At 35.7% G+C, this 17360-nt stretch overlaps 1 protein-coding gene across 1 annotated transcript in view; it reads right to left on the bottom strand.

Moving 5' to 3' along the window:
- Positions 1-17360, bottom strand: part of AP4E1 (adaptor related protein complex 4 subunit epsilon 1) — a 60137-nt gene that overhangs the window by 18804 nt on the left and 23973 nt on the right. Inside the window, exons 9-16 of the mRNA XM_041744693.1 lie at positions 15522-15644; positions 15119-15228; positions 12251-12390; positions 11118-11230; positions 10887-11005; positions 5922-6224; positions 5273-5387; positions 892-1015 (exon numbers count right to left, since the gene is read on the bottom strand). Coding sequence (XP_041600627.1) covers positions 892-1015; positions 5273-5387; positions 5922-6224; positions 10887-11005; positions 11118-11230; positions 12251-12390; positions 15119-15228; positions 15522-15644 — 1147 coding nt within the window. The remainder of the gene's footprint in view (positions 1-891; positions 1016-5272; positions 5388-5921; positions 6225-10886; positions 11006-11117; positions 11231-12250; positions 12391-15118; positions 15229-15521; positions 15645-17360) is intronic.

Below are 17360 nucleotides of genomic sequence, written 5' to 3' on the forward strand. Positions count from 1 at the left end.
TCATCAATATACTGACCAAAGTTATCCGGATTGATCACTAATTTCATTTGGTTAACTGAGCTATTGGATATTGATAATGATGGCAATGACAATCAGTATTAATAGCAGCTACAATGTATCAATCACTTACTATGCATTGGATTTTATGAGGCACTGTATATATATTATCTCACTTTTTAACTTAATCATGTTTCTAAAATTTATTTATATTTCCAAAATCAAAATCTACCTAAAATGGTTGAAGATTTAGCTCCACATAAGATGTTTAGATAAATGTATTACTAATTTTCATGGTGGCAGGAAAGAAGCTCTGAAAACATTTTGAAGAAAGTATCCAGCTTACTTAAATGAAGTCAGTCATCTTATTCTATGTTCATCTCTGTCAATCTTTCAATGAAATGGTTTTAAGATTATAAGGAATGTAGAATGATATGCTGAATATTCACCTGTGTATGAAAGTTCTCACATCTTTAAAAAATGTATATGTATAAACATATATGTGTATATGTGTATACATATATATGTACAAATACATTCACCTGTGTATAAAAGTTCTCACATATACAAATGTATATGTATACACATATATATGTGTATACATATATATGTACAAATATATGTGTATTAAACAAACATGTATACATAGACACATATACACACAATACACAGCAATAACATATACACCATCATTATGTGTTAGAAGCCTATAGACATTATGCTATCTTGGAAATAAGCAAACTCTCTTAAAAGTTCTCTTGTACACCTTGAAAGCAATAAGCAGAAAACAACTGAAACAACAGCCCATGCAGAATTTAGCTCTCAGGAAACCTCCTACATTTAAAGACATTTAAATACTCCTATGTTTTCGATTTTAATAAGAAAAGAACTTACTCCTTCAGTCCAGTCTCTGCACTATTCCCAGATATATCTGAACCAAGGGAAATGCCAGCAGGAGACTGTCGTCCAGTGAAGCCAGATGAAGAAAAGGAGAGTCCATATGGTTCAAAATTGAGAACTAGAATTTTAAAACAATAACAGAAGTTCGTATTTAAAACAAAGCAAAAGTTAGGGGGAAAAAAGAAATTATCAGTTATCATTCACTCCTGAAATAAAATAACTGAAGATTAGAATCCAATGAAAGGGGGGCACGCGGGTGGCTGAGTTATGCATCTGCCTTTCTCAGGTCATGATTCTAGAGTCCTGTAATCCCAACCCCACACTGGGCTCCCTTCTCAGCAGGCTGTTGCTTCTCCCTCTGCCCCTCTCCCTATTCATGCTATCTCTCTCAAATAAACAAATAAAATCTTTAAAGAAAAAAAAAAGAATCCAATGACAATTTTTATTTTTTTATTTTGTTTTTTTAAGTAACCTCTATACCCAACATGAGGCTCAAACATACAACCCCAAGATCAAGAATCACATGCTTCACCAACTGAGTTAGTGAGACACTCCTCCAATAACAATTTTTTTTTTTTAAATATATTTTTTTAAATTTTTATTTATTTATGATAGTCACACAGAGAGAGAGAGAGAAGCAGAGACACAGGCAGAGGGAGAAGCAGGCCCCATGCGCCGGGAGCCCGATGTGGGATTCGATCCCAGGTCTCCAGGATCGCGCCCTGGGCCAAAGGCAGGCGCCAAACCGCTGCGCCACCCAGGGATCCCTCCAATAACAATTTTTAAGCTGGAAGGGACACTGGAGATGATCTAATCAAATAATTATAGCAGTAATAATAAAGTAGCTATGATTTATTGAATGTCTACTATAGTCTGCAAACAGTACTTTACTTTTACCTTTTCACCTCCCTTAGAAGCTAAAGTAGGATCCAATTAGGAAAGAAAACTGATAAATCAGGTCTACTGAATAGCTGCTGTCCCCAGACAAAAATGTTTAATGAGCTATGAATGAAGGGATGATCCTGTTTTTGCTTAACAAAATGTTCTTAGGCACATTCCTATACTGAATGGACTAATGGAACCCTCAATGTGAAATCTCCCTTATTAAAAAGAACAAGGTTTACTCAGGTTCAGATTCCTTTGAATCTGTATACTCAAATGAATTCAATCATGAGCCATAAAAATTCATATTGTCCTTGTGGTAGAACTGATGCCAATATCCACTCTCCTTTCTAAGTAATAGAACCCTCAATCTTAGGTACATGTCCATCCAGAAAAGAAATGACATTTCCAGACTCTTCTGCCATATGCTTGACTTCTGGCCAATGAAATTACGTACACATTCTGTGCACAACTTCTGGGAGGAATCTGCCTACAAGAAAAATCATCTTTTTTCTCTCCCTTCCTCCTTTACATTCATGAAGCCATCATCAATCCTACACTGCCTACTTCTGGAATCTTTTTTAACAAGAAGAAGCAATAATCTTCTGCCTTGTATAAGGCCACATTTTGTTAATTTGTTTTCTAATATGCTGTGTAGCTATACTTAATCCTAACTGGCATATTTACCTTTTTGGACAATCTGGATCATAATACAATGGACCTTTTTAAATCATAAAAAATATAAAATATTTTTATTTATATATATTTTATATGAAATATAATGTGAACTTCTATAATTATTATCTTCATTTTGCAAATACAGAAACTGGGGCAGAGTTTGCCATGAACTTACCAAAGATCACAAAAATAGGAAAAATGATAGAGCAAGGTAAGTCAGATACTCTGGTTCTAGAGCTCTACTCTCAAGCATTATATTATACTGTCTACTCCAAAAGAGACAGCACCTAATCCAAAGACAACTAAATAAATCAGTTTAGGATAGAATAAATTAATTATTTATCTAAATGAATGATACAGAAGAGAAATAAACATGTAGAAAAAAATAATAGGCCAATTAAAAATCAGAAGAACTCGGGCAGCCCCAGTGGCATAGCGGTTTGGCGCTGCCTGCAGCCTGGGGTGTGATCCTGGAGACCCGGGATCGAGTCCCACGTCGGGCTTCCTGTGTGGAGCCTGCTTCTCCCTCTGCCTGTGTCTCTGCGCCCCCCCCCTCTCTATGAATAAATAAAATCTTTTAAAAAATAAAAAATAAAAATCAGAAGAACTCAGTTCTCGATGTACATTGAGTATTAACTGGGTGCATGAACTAGACCTTAATTTCTTTGTAAAGTGAAGGGTTCAGGCTATATCAGCAGTTTCCAAATGCTGATTTGATAACCAGGATCAAGTGACTTTGTAGAATCTCCCACATACAGCCAAGCTTTCAGAGATTCAGATACAAAAGATAGAGGAGTAGGGCTCAAAAATCTGTATCATTTTTAAAGACTTTCTTTGTGGACTGTGATGCATAATCATGTTTGGAAACTATTTCCCTAAATCCTTCCAAGGTCCTTTTCAACTAGAAAATCCTCTCATTTTAAGCTTCTCAATCATGTAATTTAATTTTCTATCCTATTTTGACCTCTTTTTAATAGCATCTGTGACAGTTATCCAGCCTCTGGATAACAAAGTAGCAGTGAAGAACTCAAGAAATGTTTCCTATGTACAAGCAAAAACAAAGTTTAAGGCAAATATCAAGTAAAGATAGAGTTTAAGCAAAGAGCAGAAAGAATTCTTTTTTTTTTTTTTTTTTTTTTTTGCACAGTGAGAGTTTAATACAAAAGACCAATAGGGGATTGCTGTAATGACAGATTTGTCAGTAAAAATAAAAAGAGCCCTGAAACATATTGGAAGGGCACATACTGGAAGCCTTTGGGCTGAGATTATGTGTCCAAGTAAGACATCCTCCTACCCTACCAAAGAGACTTTCTAAGATCTTGTTGGAAAGGGCAAATGGTGATTTTTGGAATGACAAGAGTTGCTTTGATGCCTCACCAGTAGGACTTCCGGGAACTGGAGCAGAAAGAAGTCAAAATCAGAGGTAGACTTTAATAGTGAAGAGAGGGATCCCTGGGTGGCGCAGCGGTTTGGCGCCTGCCTTTGGCCCAGGGCGCGATCCTGGAGACCCGGGATCGAATCCCACGTCGGGCTCCCGGTGCATGGAGCCTGTTTCTCCCTCTGCCTGTCTCTGCCTCTCTCTCTCTCTCTCTCTGTGACTATCATGAATAAATAAATAAAATCTTAAAAAAAAAAAAAAATTTAGGCGAATATGTTGGGTTACATCTCAGTCCTCTTGGACTCTTGTCTAAGTTTAAAAAAAAATAATAATAATAATAATAGTGAAGAGAAAAAAAAAACTAGGCATGGAAGGGGACAGCATCTGGAGAAGAGTCAGATAAAATTCCAAACCTGAGACAACAGTATTAAACATTGTCATCTAAGGAAGGCCTGGAAAGGCTCGAGGCTGAGAATGAACTTCAAACCACATTATTTTCATTATTCCATGAAATTTTCACAAGATCTTTACAGAGGTAAATGATTGGAAGGCCCAAAGATTTTTTAAAAGTTTACTAGATATATCAGAGTTCATGTGCATGTGGAAACAGAAGAAAATAACAGTATGCAGAAGAGTCAGGTAAAGAAGCAGATGGCTGAATTGCAACTTTACTTTTTCAGTGTCATTTTTAGACCAACCATTTAGTTATACTCATATGCCTACCACAGAGCTGGGAAAGTACTCGACAAAATCATTAGATGATGAATGGGGAGAAAAAGAGCTTTCAATGTTGAACTTCTCAGTACCACCATTCTGAACTAAAATGGTCTCTCTTTATTCATATACTTATTTCCCATCCACCATCCAAACATCTCAATGATTTCCTCTTTGCCAAAATCACAACAGGCACCTTTCCCTGACAGGCTACATTTCTGAAATGCAAAGTTATTCTTTCTTTTCTTAGTTTCTAACTTCATTGATCAGATATTTTGTTGGAGGAAGCATTCTCATACAGTTTATATAAGTGTGCTCAGAATGAAAATGAAACTCACTAGTCTACAATAACCACATTTTCCCCCCAAACTTTTCTAGAGATGCTCACATGAGTATCATCAGCCCTCTGTCGAGCACAGTAACCCAATATGATAATTCCACTTCTGGAATTCTTTCAAAATTCCAGAATGGCTATCTTAGGCACTTATGTATATGGACCCAATGACTTTGGGAATACCTCCAGGCTAACTTCTTTTTTTCTAGTTATCCAAAGACCTAATCAGGATAAATAAGTCACAAGTACTTTAAGGATTTAAGGAGGGATTTAAGGAGGGATGATAAAAGGAAACATCCTCAATTATTTATATTATGTAACTGTAATAACAATTGCATTAAAAATGATCTCCCTACAATTTCGCTTGTTACAGACCCAAGAAAAATTACCTTTTTCCTGAGAAAGCTTTTCCTCCTGCCGTTGGTGGTGAGGTTTGTAAGGTGCTGCCCCCTGACTAAGTTCTTCAGCCACAAAACCATCCAGAAAAGATAAAGAAGCATCTACCTGTATTAAAGTGAAGCAAAAATTAGAAAATTAAAAAAATTCACCCTAAAGAGAGTAGACTATAAAATCACATAATAATTTTAATCCATATGCCCTAAAAATAATTTGTAAGTGAAAAACAGAACTTCATTTCTAAGAGGGCTATCAGTGCTTCCACACTCTCTAGGAAAGATGTTAGATACCAGGTGTACAAAATGCAAAAGAGAACTATTTTTTACATTCTCAAAGAAAACACAATAATAATTAAATGACATATTAAAGCAGTTCAAAGGAAATTAAAATTTTTTAATTCTTGAATTACCAAATGTTAAAAGAGATTGTCATTGGATATAAATGCCTTCACTACAGTCCTCCAGAAGAGACACTCCTCTATTCCTATTTAGGATCACTACTGACCTGAAGGAAAACTCCAACCTTCATCTTGAATGTCATGGAAACTATATTTTGATATATTCCATATTATATCACAAATGCAAGAATTATTCTGTTTATAGACAATGCAATTTTAACAGAGCTAAAATACAGATGCCCTACCACCATGTCTTCACAGCTTTTATCAACTGGAAGCAAACTCTTCATAAGTTCCAAATTCTCACGTAAGTGTTTCAATTCAAATGCATGCTGTCTCATACAAGTATCCAAAGATATGGTGAATTCCTGGATTAATCTCTCGACTATGTTAGAAGAGTGTGCTTGGGGCGTCAGCTTGGTAACAGCAGCGATTAACCAGGCTTTTGTTTCTGAAGAAACGGAGTCATTCATAAGTAACTTGTAGAGCTTGGTTAGAACTTCCTCTGGTGTGTCTTTATCTAAGAGGTAGGAATATTCCCCTAACACCTATGAGTAAAACAAAGAGACATTCATATTGGAATATCAAGCTACAGCAAATTGTACTCAGAAATCCAAACAAAGTAGCTACTGCTAGAGTCAATTTACTCTAGATTGACCATACTCTCATGGTGTAGAAATTATTAAAGATAAAAATCATATATTTTAGGTTCAAAATTATGTAAGAATTGGAACACAATATAAAAAAGTTTTCCACATCTTAATCATTAACAATATATAAAACAGCATACCTTGACAAGTTTGCTTTCTTCTGAACTTCAGGTTTGGTTATTGCTTTTTACAAGCATATTTATTTTGCAATAAGCACTTAAACCAGTGGTTCTCACATACTAGTATGCATGAGAGTCACCTAAAGTATTTCATAAAAATATAGATTTCTAGGTTCTCCCCTGAGATATGCTGAGTTAGTATGTCTGTGGTAGGGATCTGTAATACATATTTTGAACCAGCATCAAGCTGATTCTGATGTAGATGATCCACAGAAGAACACTGATCTATGTTACATATCCTTTTTCTTACATCTAACTTATTTAGGTGATACATAATCCGAATCATTAATAAACTGATAATTCATGGAGTGTGAGATCTTTCCTAAGTCTATTTATGGAGTATTGTCACGTCTTTGGTGTAATACTGGCATCAGCAGGGAAGAAAAATTTACAGCTAGTAACAAGAGGAGGAAAAATAAATAGAACTAAATAAATTCAATCCTTAAAGTAGCAAGATAAGGGGCACCCAGGTGGTTCAGGTGGTTAAGCGGCTGCCTTCAGCTTCAGTCATGATCCCAGGGTCCTGGGATCAAGCCTGTATGGGGCTCCCTGGTGGAGAGCCTGTTTCTCCCTCTCCCTCACTCGTGCATGTGTTCTTTCTCTCTCTCTCTAAGTAAAATCATTTTTTTAAAGTAGCAAGATAATATTTAAATTGTTTACCAAGATGAAAGATAGTTATAGAAAACCCAGTAATCTAAACCCAGCTCAAGAATTAATAGAAAGATGGAGTAGATGCATTTTCCCTTATTCTTCCCAATATGTATACCTAAAAACCTTGATGTTATATATAAAATACACACAAAAAGAGACTGACGGATGGAGAAAAGAAGGCTGACTGCTAAGGACACCGGACAGTATAGTGGGTAATCTGCTGCCTCATACACCCTGGACTGGACACTGGAAAACCAGCAACCTGGAAACACCAATGGGCACAGACAAACCGGCCCCAAGAAAAGCCTGTCTTCTAGCCAAAGAGCCAGGAGGCCAGAAAACTTTTAGGCAATAATAACCCTTCTACTCCAGCTAAGCACTACACAGATAAAAACTATAGACCCACCCACACCAGCAAAGGCAGAACAGAGCCAAGACTTCCACCTCTACCAAGCTGTAAGAGGCACCCCAATTCCCTCACAAGGGTGATGACAGAGAAGACCCAGTGGGGAGCTAAGACTTTCATCCCCACCAAGATCCACTTCTCCACAGTGTCCACCAAGACCACTTATGAAGCCTCTACCTCTATCCACGTATAAAGAGGGATCCCTCCCCTCTTCCCCTGGGGTGGTGTCAGAAGAAGCCTAGCAGAGACTCAGGACTTTCACCACTGCTCTGCCATACAAGACAACCCCTTCACAGTATCAGTGGAGGCCATATAAAATCTTAACACCTGTGTCACAGCACCATCACCAAAAGAATCTAATCAACATTTATTGAACACACCATCCAACAACAGCAGAATACCCATTCTTTTCAAGCACTCACAGAACACAGAGTAAGACATATCTTAGGCCACAAAACAAACCTCAACAAACTTCAGAGAACTGAATTCAGAGTATTTTCTCTGACGACAATGGCATCAAACTAGAAATCAGTAACAGGAAATTTTCCAAACACTTAAAAACTAAACACTCTTCTATAAAATTTTTCCAGAACATGGAAGAGGAAAGAACATTCCCGACTTGATATAAAAACCAAACCAGGGATCCCTGGGTGGCGCAGCGGTTTGGTGGCTGCCTTTGGCCCAGGGTGCGATCCTGGAGACCTGGGATCGAATCCTACGTCAGGCCCCCGGTGCATGGAGCCTGCTTCTCCCTCTGCCTGTGTCTCTGCCTCTCTCTCTCTGTATGACTATCATAAATTTAAAAAAAAAAAAAAACAGGGATCCCTGGGTGGCGCAGCTGTTTAGCGCCTGCCTTTGGCCCAGGGCGCGATCCTGGAGACCCGGGATCGAATCCCACATCAGGCTCCCGGTGCATGGAGCCTGCTTCTCCCTCTGCCTGTGTCTCTGCCTCTCTCTCTCTCTGTGACTATCATAAATAAATAAAAAATTAAAAAAAAAAAAATTTAAAAAAAAATAAAAATAAAAAATAAAAAAAAAAAAAACAGAGTAGAAAAAAAATCTCAAGAACAGAGATGTAAAAATTCTTAACAAGGTCTCAAGACCTCAAAAAAAAAAAAACCTTAGATTAATGAGATCAACAAGATTGAAAAGGTTGCAAAGCAAGATTGCAAAGACAAGATTAAAATACAAAAATCTATTTTATTTGAATAAACTAGCAACAAATATGTGGGAACCTAAATAAAAATACAGCTTATTTTACTACTGCCTAAAGCAAATGAAATGCTTAAGTATAAATCTAACAAAGCCTGGACAGTATCTGTATGTTGCAGAAAGAAATATAAGCACTATAAATATATAGTGACATGGAGGAAAAATACAATAACCCATTTAGGCAAGGTTTCTAATACTAAAACCATGAAAGACAGTTGAGGAAAAGATGTTCATACAGAACCACATAGAATCACCTTACAGATTAGTTATAAATTACCAAGGAGAAAGGGTACCTTTACAATGGAGAAATCTAAAAGTCATCATCTTAACCAAACAATGAAACTTAAAATCACCAAAAACTGGAAAAACTGATATTTTACGTGTCCTGGTGATGCAGTGGAAAGTACATAATATAGTTGATGTAGTATTCCTGCTAAAAATGTTTAATCAAACCAGAAAAAAGACAAATTCAGCATGTCAGACATTCTACAAGTAAACAGAACTCATCCAAAAAATCAGTGTCATGAGACAGAAACTGCGGATCAGTACAAAACAAAAGAGGCTAAAAAAGACAACTAAATGCAATTTGTGAATCCTGACTGGATCCAGAATTGCGAATAGTAGGAAAACAGCCATAAGAGACATTTTTTGGACAAATAGATAAATGTGATGATGGACTGTATAGTAAGTGATATTAATCAATTAATGTTACATTTCTTAGGTGTAAAAATGGTTCTATGAGAGGACAATGTCATTCTTAGAAGATTCACCTTGAATTTTTTATGAATATCATGATATCTGCAACTCAACTGTAAATGACGCAGCCAAACAATCTGTATACAGATAGAAAACACCTATATAGAGGTAGATCCACATAGAGATAGAGATAGATATGGAGATAGATATGGATATAGTAAAACAAATGTGGTTAAAAATATTAACTAGGACTCTAGATGAAAAAGATGGAGATATTTATTACACTAGACTCTCAACTTTCCTGTAGTTGAGAAAAAAAATTTTTTTTAATTTTAGGATTTTATTTATTCATTCCTGAGAGACACAGAGAGAAGCAGTGATATAGACAGAGGGAGAAGCAGGCTCAACAGGGAACCCAATTTGAGACTCGATCCCTGGACCGGGATCATGCCCTGAGCCAAAGGCAGACTCTCAAAGGTGATGTTGAGCCACCCCGGCATCCTGAGAAAAAAAAAAATCTTAAATAAAAGTCTGGGTAAAATTTAAGTTAACATGCTAACATTTGGCCAAAGTATAAAATATTAAGATATGCATATCCTATGACCCAGTAGTTGTACTTCACCAAATCTCCCCCTAAAGAAACTCACCCATATGCACACCAAAGAATACACAGAGGTGACAGTATGTGTGCAATTACCTATGACTATATTACATAAAATATGACCTTCATCTTATAAAGGAATGATCTCCTTTCCTGGCTTTGATGAAGTAAGGAAGCATGTCGAGAGGCCCAAATGTAAGAAATTAAAGGCAGTTCTAGGAGCTGAGGGTAGCCTACAGTCAACAGTTTGAACTTCAAACCCTCAGTCCTTGGAAGAAACTGATTTCTTCCAACAACCACAAGAGCTTGGAAGTAGATTCTTCACCAGTCAAGATTCAGATGTGACAGCAGCTCTAGCCAACATCCTGACTGCAACCTTGAGAGTCCCTAAGCAGAGTACCCACCTAAGCCATGTCTCAACTCCTGACCCACAGAAACTGAGATAATAAATTTCTGTTGTTTTAAGCACTAAGTTTGTGGTAACATACAGCAAAAGAAAAATAATATAACACAGATGCATGAGTGTTCACATATTCTAACACAGATTCACAAAAAAACATAACAAATGTATTACAGACACACAAAGATAGCAAACCAACTATCTATACTTAAAGGATCAGACAAGTGGGATGTCAAAGAAAATGAATAGACAAGTAGATAGTTAAGTGATAAAAACTAGCCACTGGGAGAAAAATTGATAGCTGAAAGAGTGAGCAGAGTAGAACTGAATGACTTCTGAAGGAAATACATTGTTAGTATTTGGTTGTATAAAAGACAATGTTATAAATACTTATGATCTAATGTACTTTGCTCACCCAACTCATAACTTGAAGAAATTTCTGTGGGTAGAACACATTTTCCACATCTAGTAAAGTGAGATAAGACTGAACTGCATAAAGCCTTAATTGCTGGTCTTCTGTTTCATCATCAAAACCTACAAAGAAATTGATACATCATTTTAACCTCCACTAAATTCTCTAAGTACTCTGTAATAAAAACATTTAATTTTTAGATCTCTATTTTATAGAATGCAGTAATTTACTAACCTTCCGCCAGCAGTCTCAAAAAGTTATTGGGAATATCAGGATGCATGACATCTCCTCCCACTGAAAACACAGCATTCATGGTCTGAATAAACCATGCATTATCAGGGGCATATGTGTCCACAGTGTTAAGAACAAGTACACTTCCAAATGCCACTTATTAAAATTATCTTTTCTGCATCAATCTTTAAATAATAATCCCCAACCCATCCTACTTTGGCATTTTTATTCTTAACCTCTGCAAACAAATTGTTCTATATTCTAGTTTTATGTAAAATAGGTGCTCAGTAAAAGCTTATATAATAAGCTTAATAAACTAAGTTCACATTGCTTTATCTAGCACTGTGCCTTGCATATAACTAAGCATACAATAAATAAGTGTGAAATAATTTAAAGAAATGGTCTTGCTAAGGACAAATAATGGAAAATGATCTACACTTCAAAGAGGCTAAATGTGGTGTATCTACCTGAACAAGCTATTTAACCTCTTTTCTAATCTGTTTCACTTCAGTTCTAAAATTCTCTCATTCCACTGGCTAGAGCTATAGCACTGGCTAGCACAAAACTATACTTAAGCAATTTCCAAGACAACTGGATTAGCACCATGCATTTATTCTTTTAAATAACAGACATCTTAAAAAAAATAGAATATCCTTGTGACCTATAACTTTATTCTATATTAAAAAGGAAATGTGAAAAGTGACACGTGAATGGAGTTCCCAACCACCTTACTGTGACAAGTTCCAGTATAAACAATAGTGGAAAGGATAAATTTTAGCATACCGATCCCTACTCCCAAGGCCCCCTGCAAAAAACAAGAACTTTAACCAGAAAATAAACGAAGTATGAAGCAAAGTCAAAGAAAAGGAGGCACTGAAAGAGGAATCAGGCAGGGGTTCCTTTATCTTTCTGCTCATAATACTGACCAATCAAATGAAAAGAACCAAGGAAAAAGCCATCCACTAAGAAGCCTACACAATTCCCATTTTTGATAAGAAACACTTAATTATCAGGTATGGGAAAAGTTACTGTTGCATCTCTGAATTCAATTTGCAAGAGACTATACCTAAACCAATCATTCTAAAGTTACTATGTAACCAAAGGCATTCATGACTCATGGTCCAAACAAAGGATATTTCTCAGCAAGCTCAGCTATTTTGCCAACCAAATTAACAATAATATACTCTTCTTTGCTCTGATGTAAATATTCAAGCATTTTCTGGACAATCACTGTTATATTCTGTGCATTAGTAATTCTGTAAAGAAGTTCCAGTGTCTATAAGAAAAAGGAATAAAAACAGTATTATAAAATAATATCATTTATGAATGATAATGCCAATAAATACAGCAATATACAGATTTATAACAACAGTTGATTCTCCCACTTTTACATGGATCAACTGGGCAGTCAGAGTTAATAGGTGCTGAAGAAATGCACATTTTAACTGAAATAGAACTTAAGAAAAGTAGAACCTAGTGTCAAAAAAATAAATTATGATCAATTCCAAAGTCTAAAAGCCTTCTAACTGATATCAATAATTATAATCTGACTACCTTCATAAGAGGCCACGTAAAGACCAAAAACTTAAAAGGCTTATAATCTATTTTCTAAAAATGTAACAGCTTCTTAAACCTGTATTACTTATGCCTGTATGTGCACGTGTATATATACACATACATACATATCTAAAAATCCAGTCTTGCAAACTTTATTCTCTAGTACCCAAACAATAGAAAACAGCCCCTAAGTGGGTTTGTCAGTTGAGGGCAAATGGCCTCTAGTGGATAGACAACGGTTGGTGGCTCAAGTGCCTCAAAGCCTTAGCAAGGCTTAAGAATCTCAGGCAGCAAGGAAAAACCATGTTATAGCCACTTTCTCAACGCTCAGGGATATACCTCTTGCTTCCTCAAGTAAGATGAAGGAAGACTGGTACCAGAGTAAGCTCCCATTTGGCTGGGCTTTCCGAGGCCCTATATTAAGGTGCTAAAAATATTGTAACTCCCAGAAATCAATATGAGACCAAAAGCAATACTGAAAAAGTAATATTTACTGGTATTTCAGAATCAACATTAGCTGTCAGGAGAATTTCCACATATCCTCCTTGTCAAACTTGTTCAAAATACCTTTAGGGCTCTTTGTAATTTTTCAATCTTTACAGCCAAGATTTCAGGTACAAAAGACAATGGTTTCAGTTCATCTTAAACTCTATTTAAAATCTACAAAAACACAAGTCCTGTATCAATAGTTTCCAATTTATGTAGCTGTCTCAGACATGCTCCCTATACACTCTAAACTATCTATTTTTAGATAATTTACACCCAATTTATTTCCTACTCTAAGACCATGCAATTTAGCATTTCCAGGACTACATGGGATATGGTGTTAGGAACCGCATGACTAGCTAGAGGTCCTTTATGTTAGCTCCTCTATGCCTTCTTTCTCCCTGTCAGAAAGAAAGATAATAAAACCAGGTAAAAGGGAATCCCAGTCTGAAGCAACAGGTCACTCCACACCCAGGAACTAAAGTTTATGTAATTACTTATAGAGATTAGATGTGACAACAGCATTCAAAGAGACAGTACTACAGTGCCTTCGTGGGGCACCACTGAAACTCAGTATCTTCCCCAAAGAATTCAAACTGCGTTTCTCACTGCAGGTAATTTTAAGCAGATCAGACTTGAAAAGAATTCTATTTTCCCTCTGACTCTCATTTTTATTTATTTTTGACTCTCATTTTTAAATGAGAGCCCTCAAATTAAATACAGCAATAAGAAAACTGTACTAAGTCAACTCTGTTCAATTTAGTAGCCAATCACAAAAAGAAAACACATGCTCTGTATCTGTTCAAAGTGCAAGAGTCATGTAATTGTTATTTTCCTTTGTCACCTTCTCATTTTTCTATGATGCCTACACAAAGAAATTATGTATCTGTGAACTTCCCATATTCATTTGAGACAGGTAACAATTTTCAAAAGAATAAAAATATGAATGAAAAAAAAAATATATATATATATCACCTGAGCGGCTCAGTTGGTTAAGCGTTTGACTCTGACTCTGGATTTTAGCTCAGGTTATGATCTCAGGGTTGTGAGATGGAGCCCCACTTCTGGCTCCATGCTGAGTGTGGAGCCTGCTTAACAGTCTCTCTCTTCCTCTATCTCTGCCCCTCCCTCTCTGCTCTCTCTCTCTTATAAAAAAGAAAAGAAATAAATGTATTTGACCTCTTAAAATTATTTTTGTTTCAAAAATAGTACCTTTTAAATTAAAAATTTATAATTTTATCTTTTAAAATTATTCAATGAAATAGTGTTCTTTCAATAAACTATTTTGAACTCACTGCTTTTAAGTAACTTAGATGTTCAGTAAATTATCTTTATTATTTTTAAAATCAAAAATAGAACTACCTACTCAACTAGGTCCCATATTCCATTTTAAATGAAGGTACAGAATGATTTCTTTAATGAAAATTAATAGAATTATTTATATAGACACCCAGTGGACAAAAGGGAAAAGTTGAAAAAAATTAATTAAATTATACACCTTTCCTCCCAAGCAGTTCAAATCACTTTGGAGATATCTTTATTCTTTTAATATTCCTACATATTTAATAGAGACTGCATTAGTCCACTTTACAGATGTTAAGCAGAATATGAAAAAATCTTAATAGTCATAAATTACATCTTAAATTGTATTAACATAAAGACCTGGAAAGAGAATTTAGTTTTCCTCTTGGACCAAAAAGATATTAATGAATCCATACAGGTAACTGAACCTAACTCCTCCAACTCATAGTTTAAATCCATCCATGAGGATACTGACATAGGAATTTTTAGAAAAGCTCCTTAAACTTTAGTAGAAAAAATAAAATACACTCAAAAGTTAAAATACACGTGTGTAAACACATATACATGCACATACACATTGCCAACTACTTAATTCTCTCCATAATACCAAAAAAAAGTTTAATAACACTCTGCATACACTATTCAAAAAATCAGTTTACCTCTCTTTTAATAATGGGATCAGGATGGTCTAAGCATTCAATTATTGTCATCTGGTGCTGAAGAGCCAAAGTGGGATCCTGCTGGATAACATAGGTAAGAGCCTTCAGTCCTAAAAACAAAGATTACATTATATAAAGTGACTGGAAACAAATACCCAGCAAATTTCAAGAGTCCTCTTTGTAATTTCTGTCAATATTATCTAATCATCTTGGGGCACTTGGGTGGCTCAGGGCCATGAGATCCAGCCCTGCATCAGACTCCATGCTCAGCAAGGAGTCTGCTTGAGACTCTCTCTCCCTCTCCCTTTGCCCCTCCCCCCACTCATGCACAAGTGGCCAGTGCTCCCTCTCTCTCAAATAAATAAATAAATAAAATATTCTAAAACTTTACTAATCATCTTACCTAAATACTTGAGATTTATTTTAGGTGAAAGAACAAATTTTCCAATGCACTTGGCAGCCTTCTCAAGTAATTCTGATTTAGGATAAATAGAATAAACTGTATGCACACATTCAAACAGAATTGCTGGAGAAAGAAAATATAAAATATCAGGGATCATTTTAAGGCATAATAAAAGAACATACTTGTATAGAACTCATAACAAAACAGATTAAAAGGTCAGTTTTAGTAAAAAATCTTATCTATGGAAAATTTTCAAAGACAGGAACTTTGATATTTTCAGGCTTACACACTTATCAGGATTATGTTACCACAGCACAATCTAAAGAGGATTAGATAAATAGATAGATAGATAGATAGATAGATAGAAATGATGCATTCATTCATGCAACAAGTATTTACTGAATACCTCCTATATGCGCCAGGCACTGTTGTAACAGTATGGATACAACAGTGGGGAAAAAAAAGTAAGACAGAAAACCCTGCCTTTATGGAGTTCACATTCTAATGTACACATAGTAATACACTCATTGTTCTTTTTTTTTTTTTTAGATTATTTTATTTTATTTATTCATAGAGACAGAAAGAGAGAGAGAGACAGAGAGAGAACGAGGCAGAGACACAGGCACCATACAGAGAGCCCGACATAGGACTCGATCCCGGGTCTCCAGGATCACGCCCTAGGCTGCAGGCGGCGCTAAACCGCTGCGCCACTGGGGCTGCCCACACTCATTGTTCTTATATATACATTATGTCCAACACTCCTTGAATGCTTTAAAATAACTTGTTCTCAAGCAGTTTCTACCACTTATACACAGAACCAATATATATAGTTTATTTTAATATAATCATTTTAGGATGCTTTAGCATTCATTTCAAAGTAGGACCACTTCAAAAAAAATCCTCAAGTCAGTCCTTTAAAACCAGTCTCAAAAAACATAGAACAATCAACTGAACATCTTGTTGACAGTGTTCAAATTTGATTTTCTAACATAGTCAAAGCTCTGATAAATATGATAGATGATCAAAGTGGACACTAAAATTTTTTTTCAAACTTTTTTAAAGTTCCTAAGTCAAGGAGGTGGACCATCGCCATGGTAAAGAAAAACCAGTGAAGTATCATTAAGTTCTGCATGTGCTATGGAGTTACAGCAATGAGAAGTGAGATATGAAATCCAACAGACTTAACAATTCTACTACAAATTGAAGCATATCCAAGTGTCCTTGATAGAATCATTTCTTCTCTATTTCCAAAAGCCTAAAACAAAACAATCAGATACTTTTTTGTGTACAAGATAGATCTTGAATATTCAACTAGCTATGTTTTACACTGCTAAACTGCCTATCAATTTACACCCAGATTTTGTGTAAAAAGTTTATATAAACCCTTTCTATAGAAGAAAGAGAAAATGAATCAGAAATATAAATTTCTCCCTAAGAAGGGAACTGACTTTAAAAGAAAATCTACAAAGTAAGTTAATTAAACCTAAAAAGATACACTGTATATTCAGATGTTGTGCTGTAAGTTGTCCTTACTCCATGTTATAAAAAAAGCAGACATATGACTTTATGAACTAAACAAAGAGAGGCTTGGTCAAGTGACTAACCAAGTAAGGCAGGAGTGGATAAATTACTAAGTCTAGCCCTTGGCCTACTTTTGCAAGCCTGTAAACTAAGAATGATTTTTACATTTTTAAATTGAGATATAACTGACATACAACTTATTTTAGTTTCAGGTGTACAAATACATTTTTTAAAGTTTCTAAAAAAGAGGCACCTGAGTGGCTCAGTCAGTTGAGCGTCCAACTCTTAGTTTCAGCTCAGGTCATGATCTCAGGGTCT

The sequence above is a fragment of the Vulpes lagopus genome, chromosome 2 (assembly GCF_018345385.1).
Source record: "Vulpes lagopus strain Blue_001 chromosome 2, ASM1834538v1, whole genome shotgun sequence".
Classification (NCBI taxonomy): domain Eukaryota; kingdom Metazoa; phylum Chordata; class Mammalia; order Carnivora; family Canidae; genus Vulpes; species Vulpes lagopus.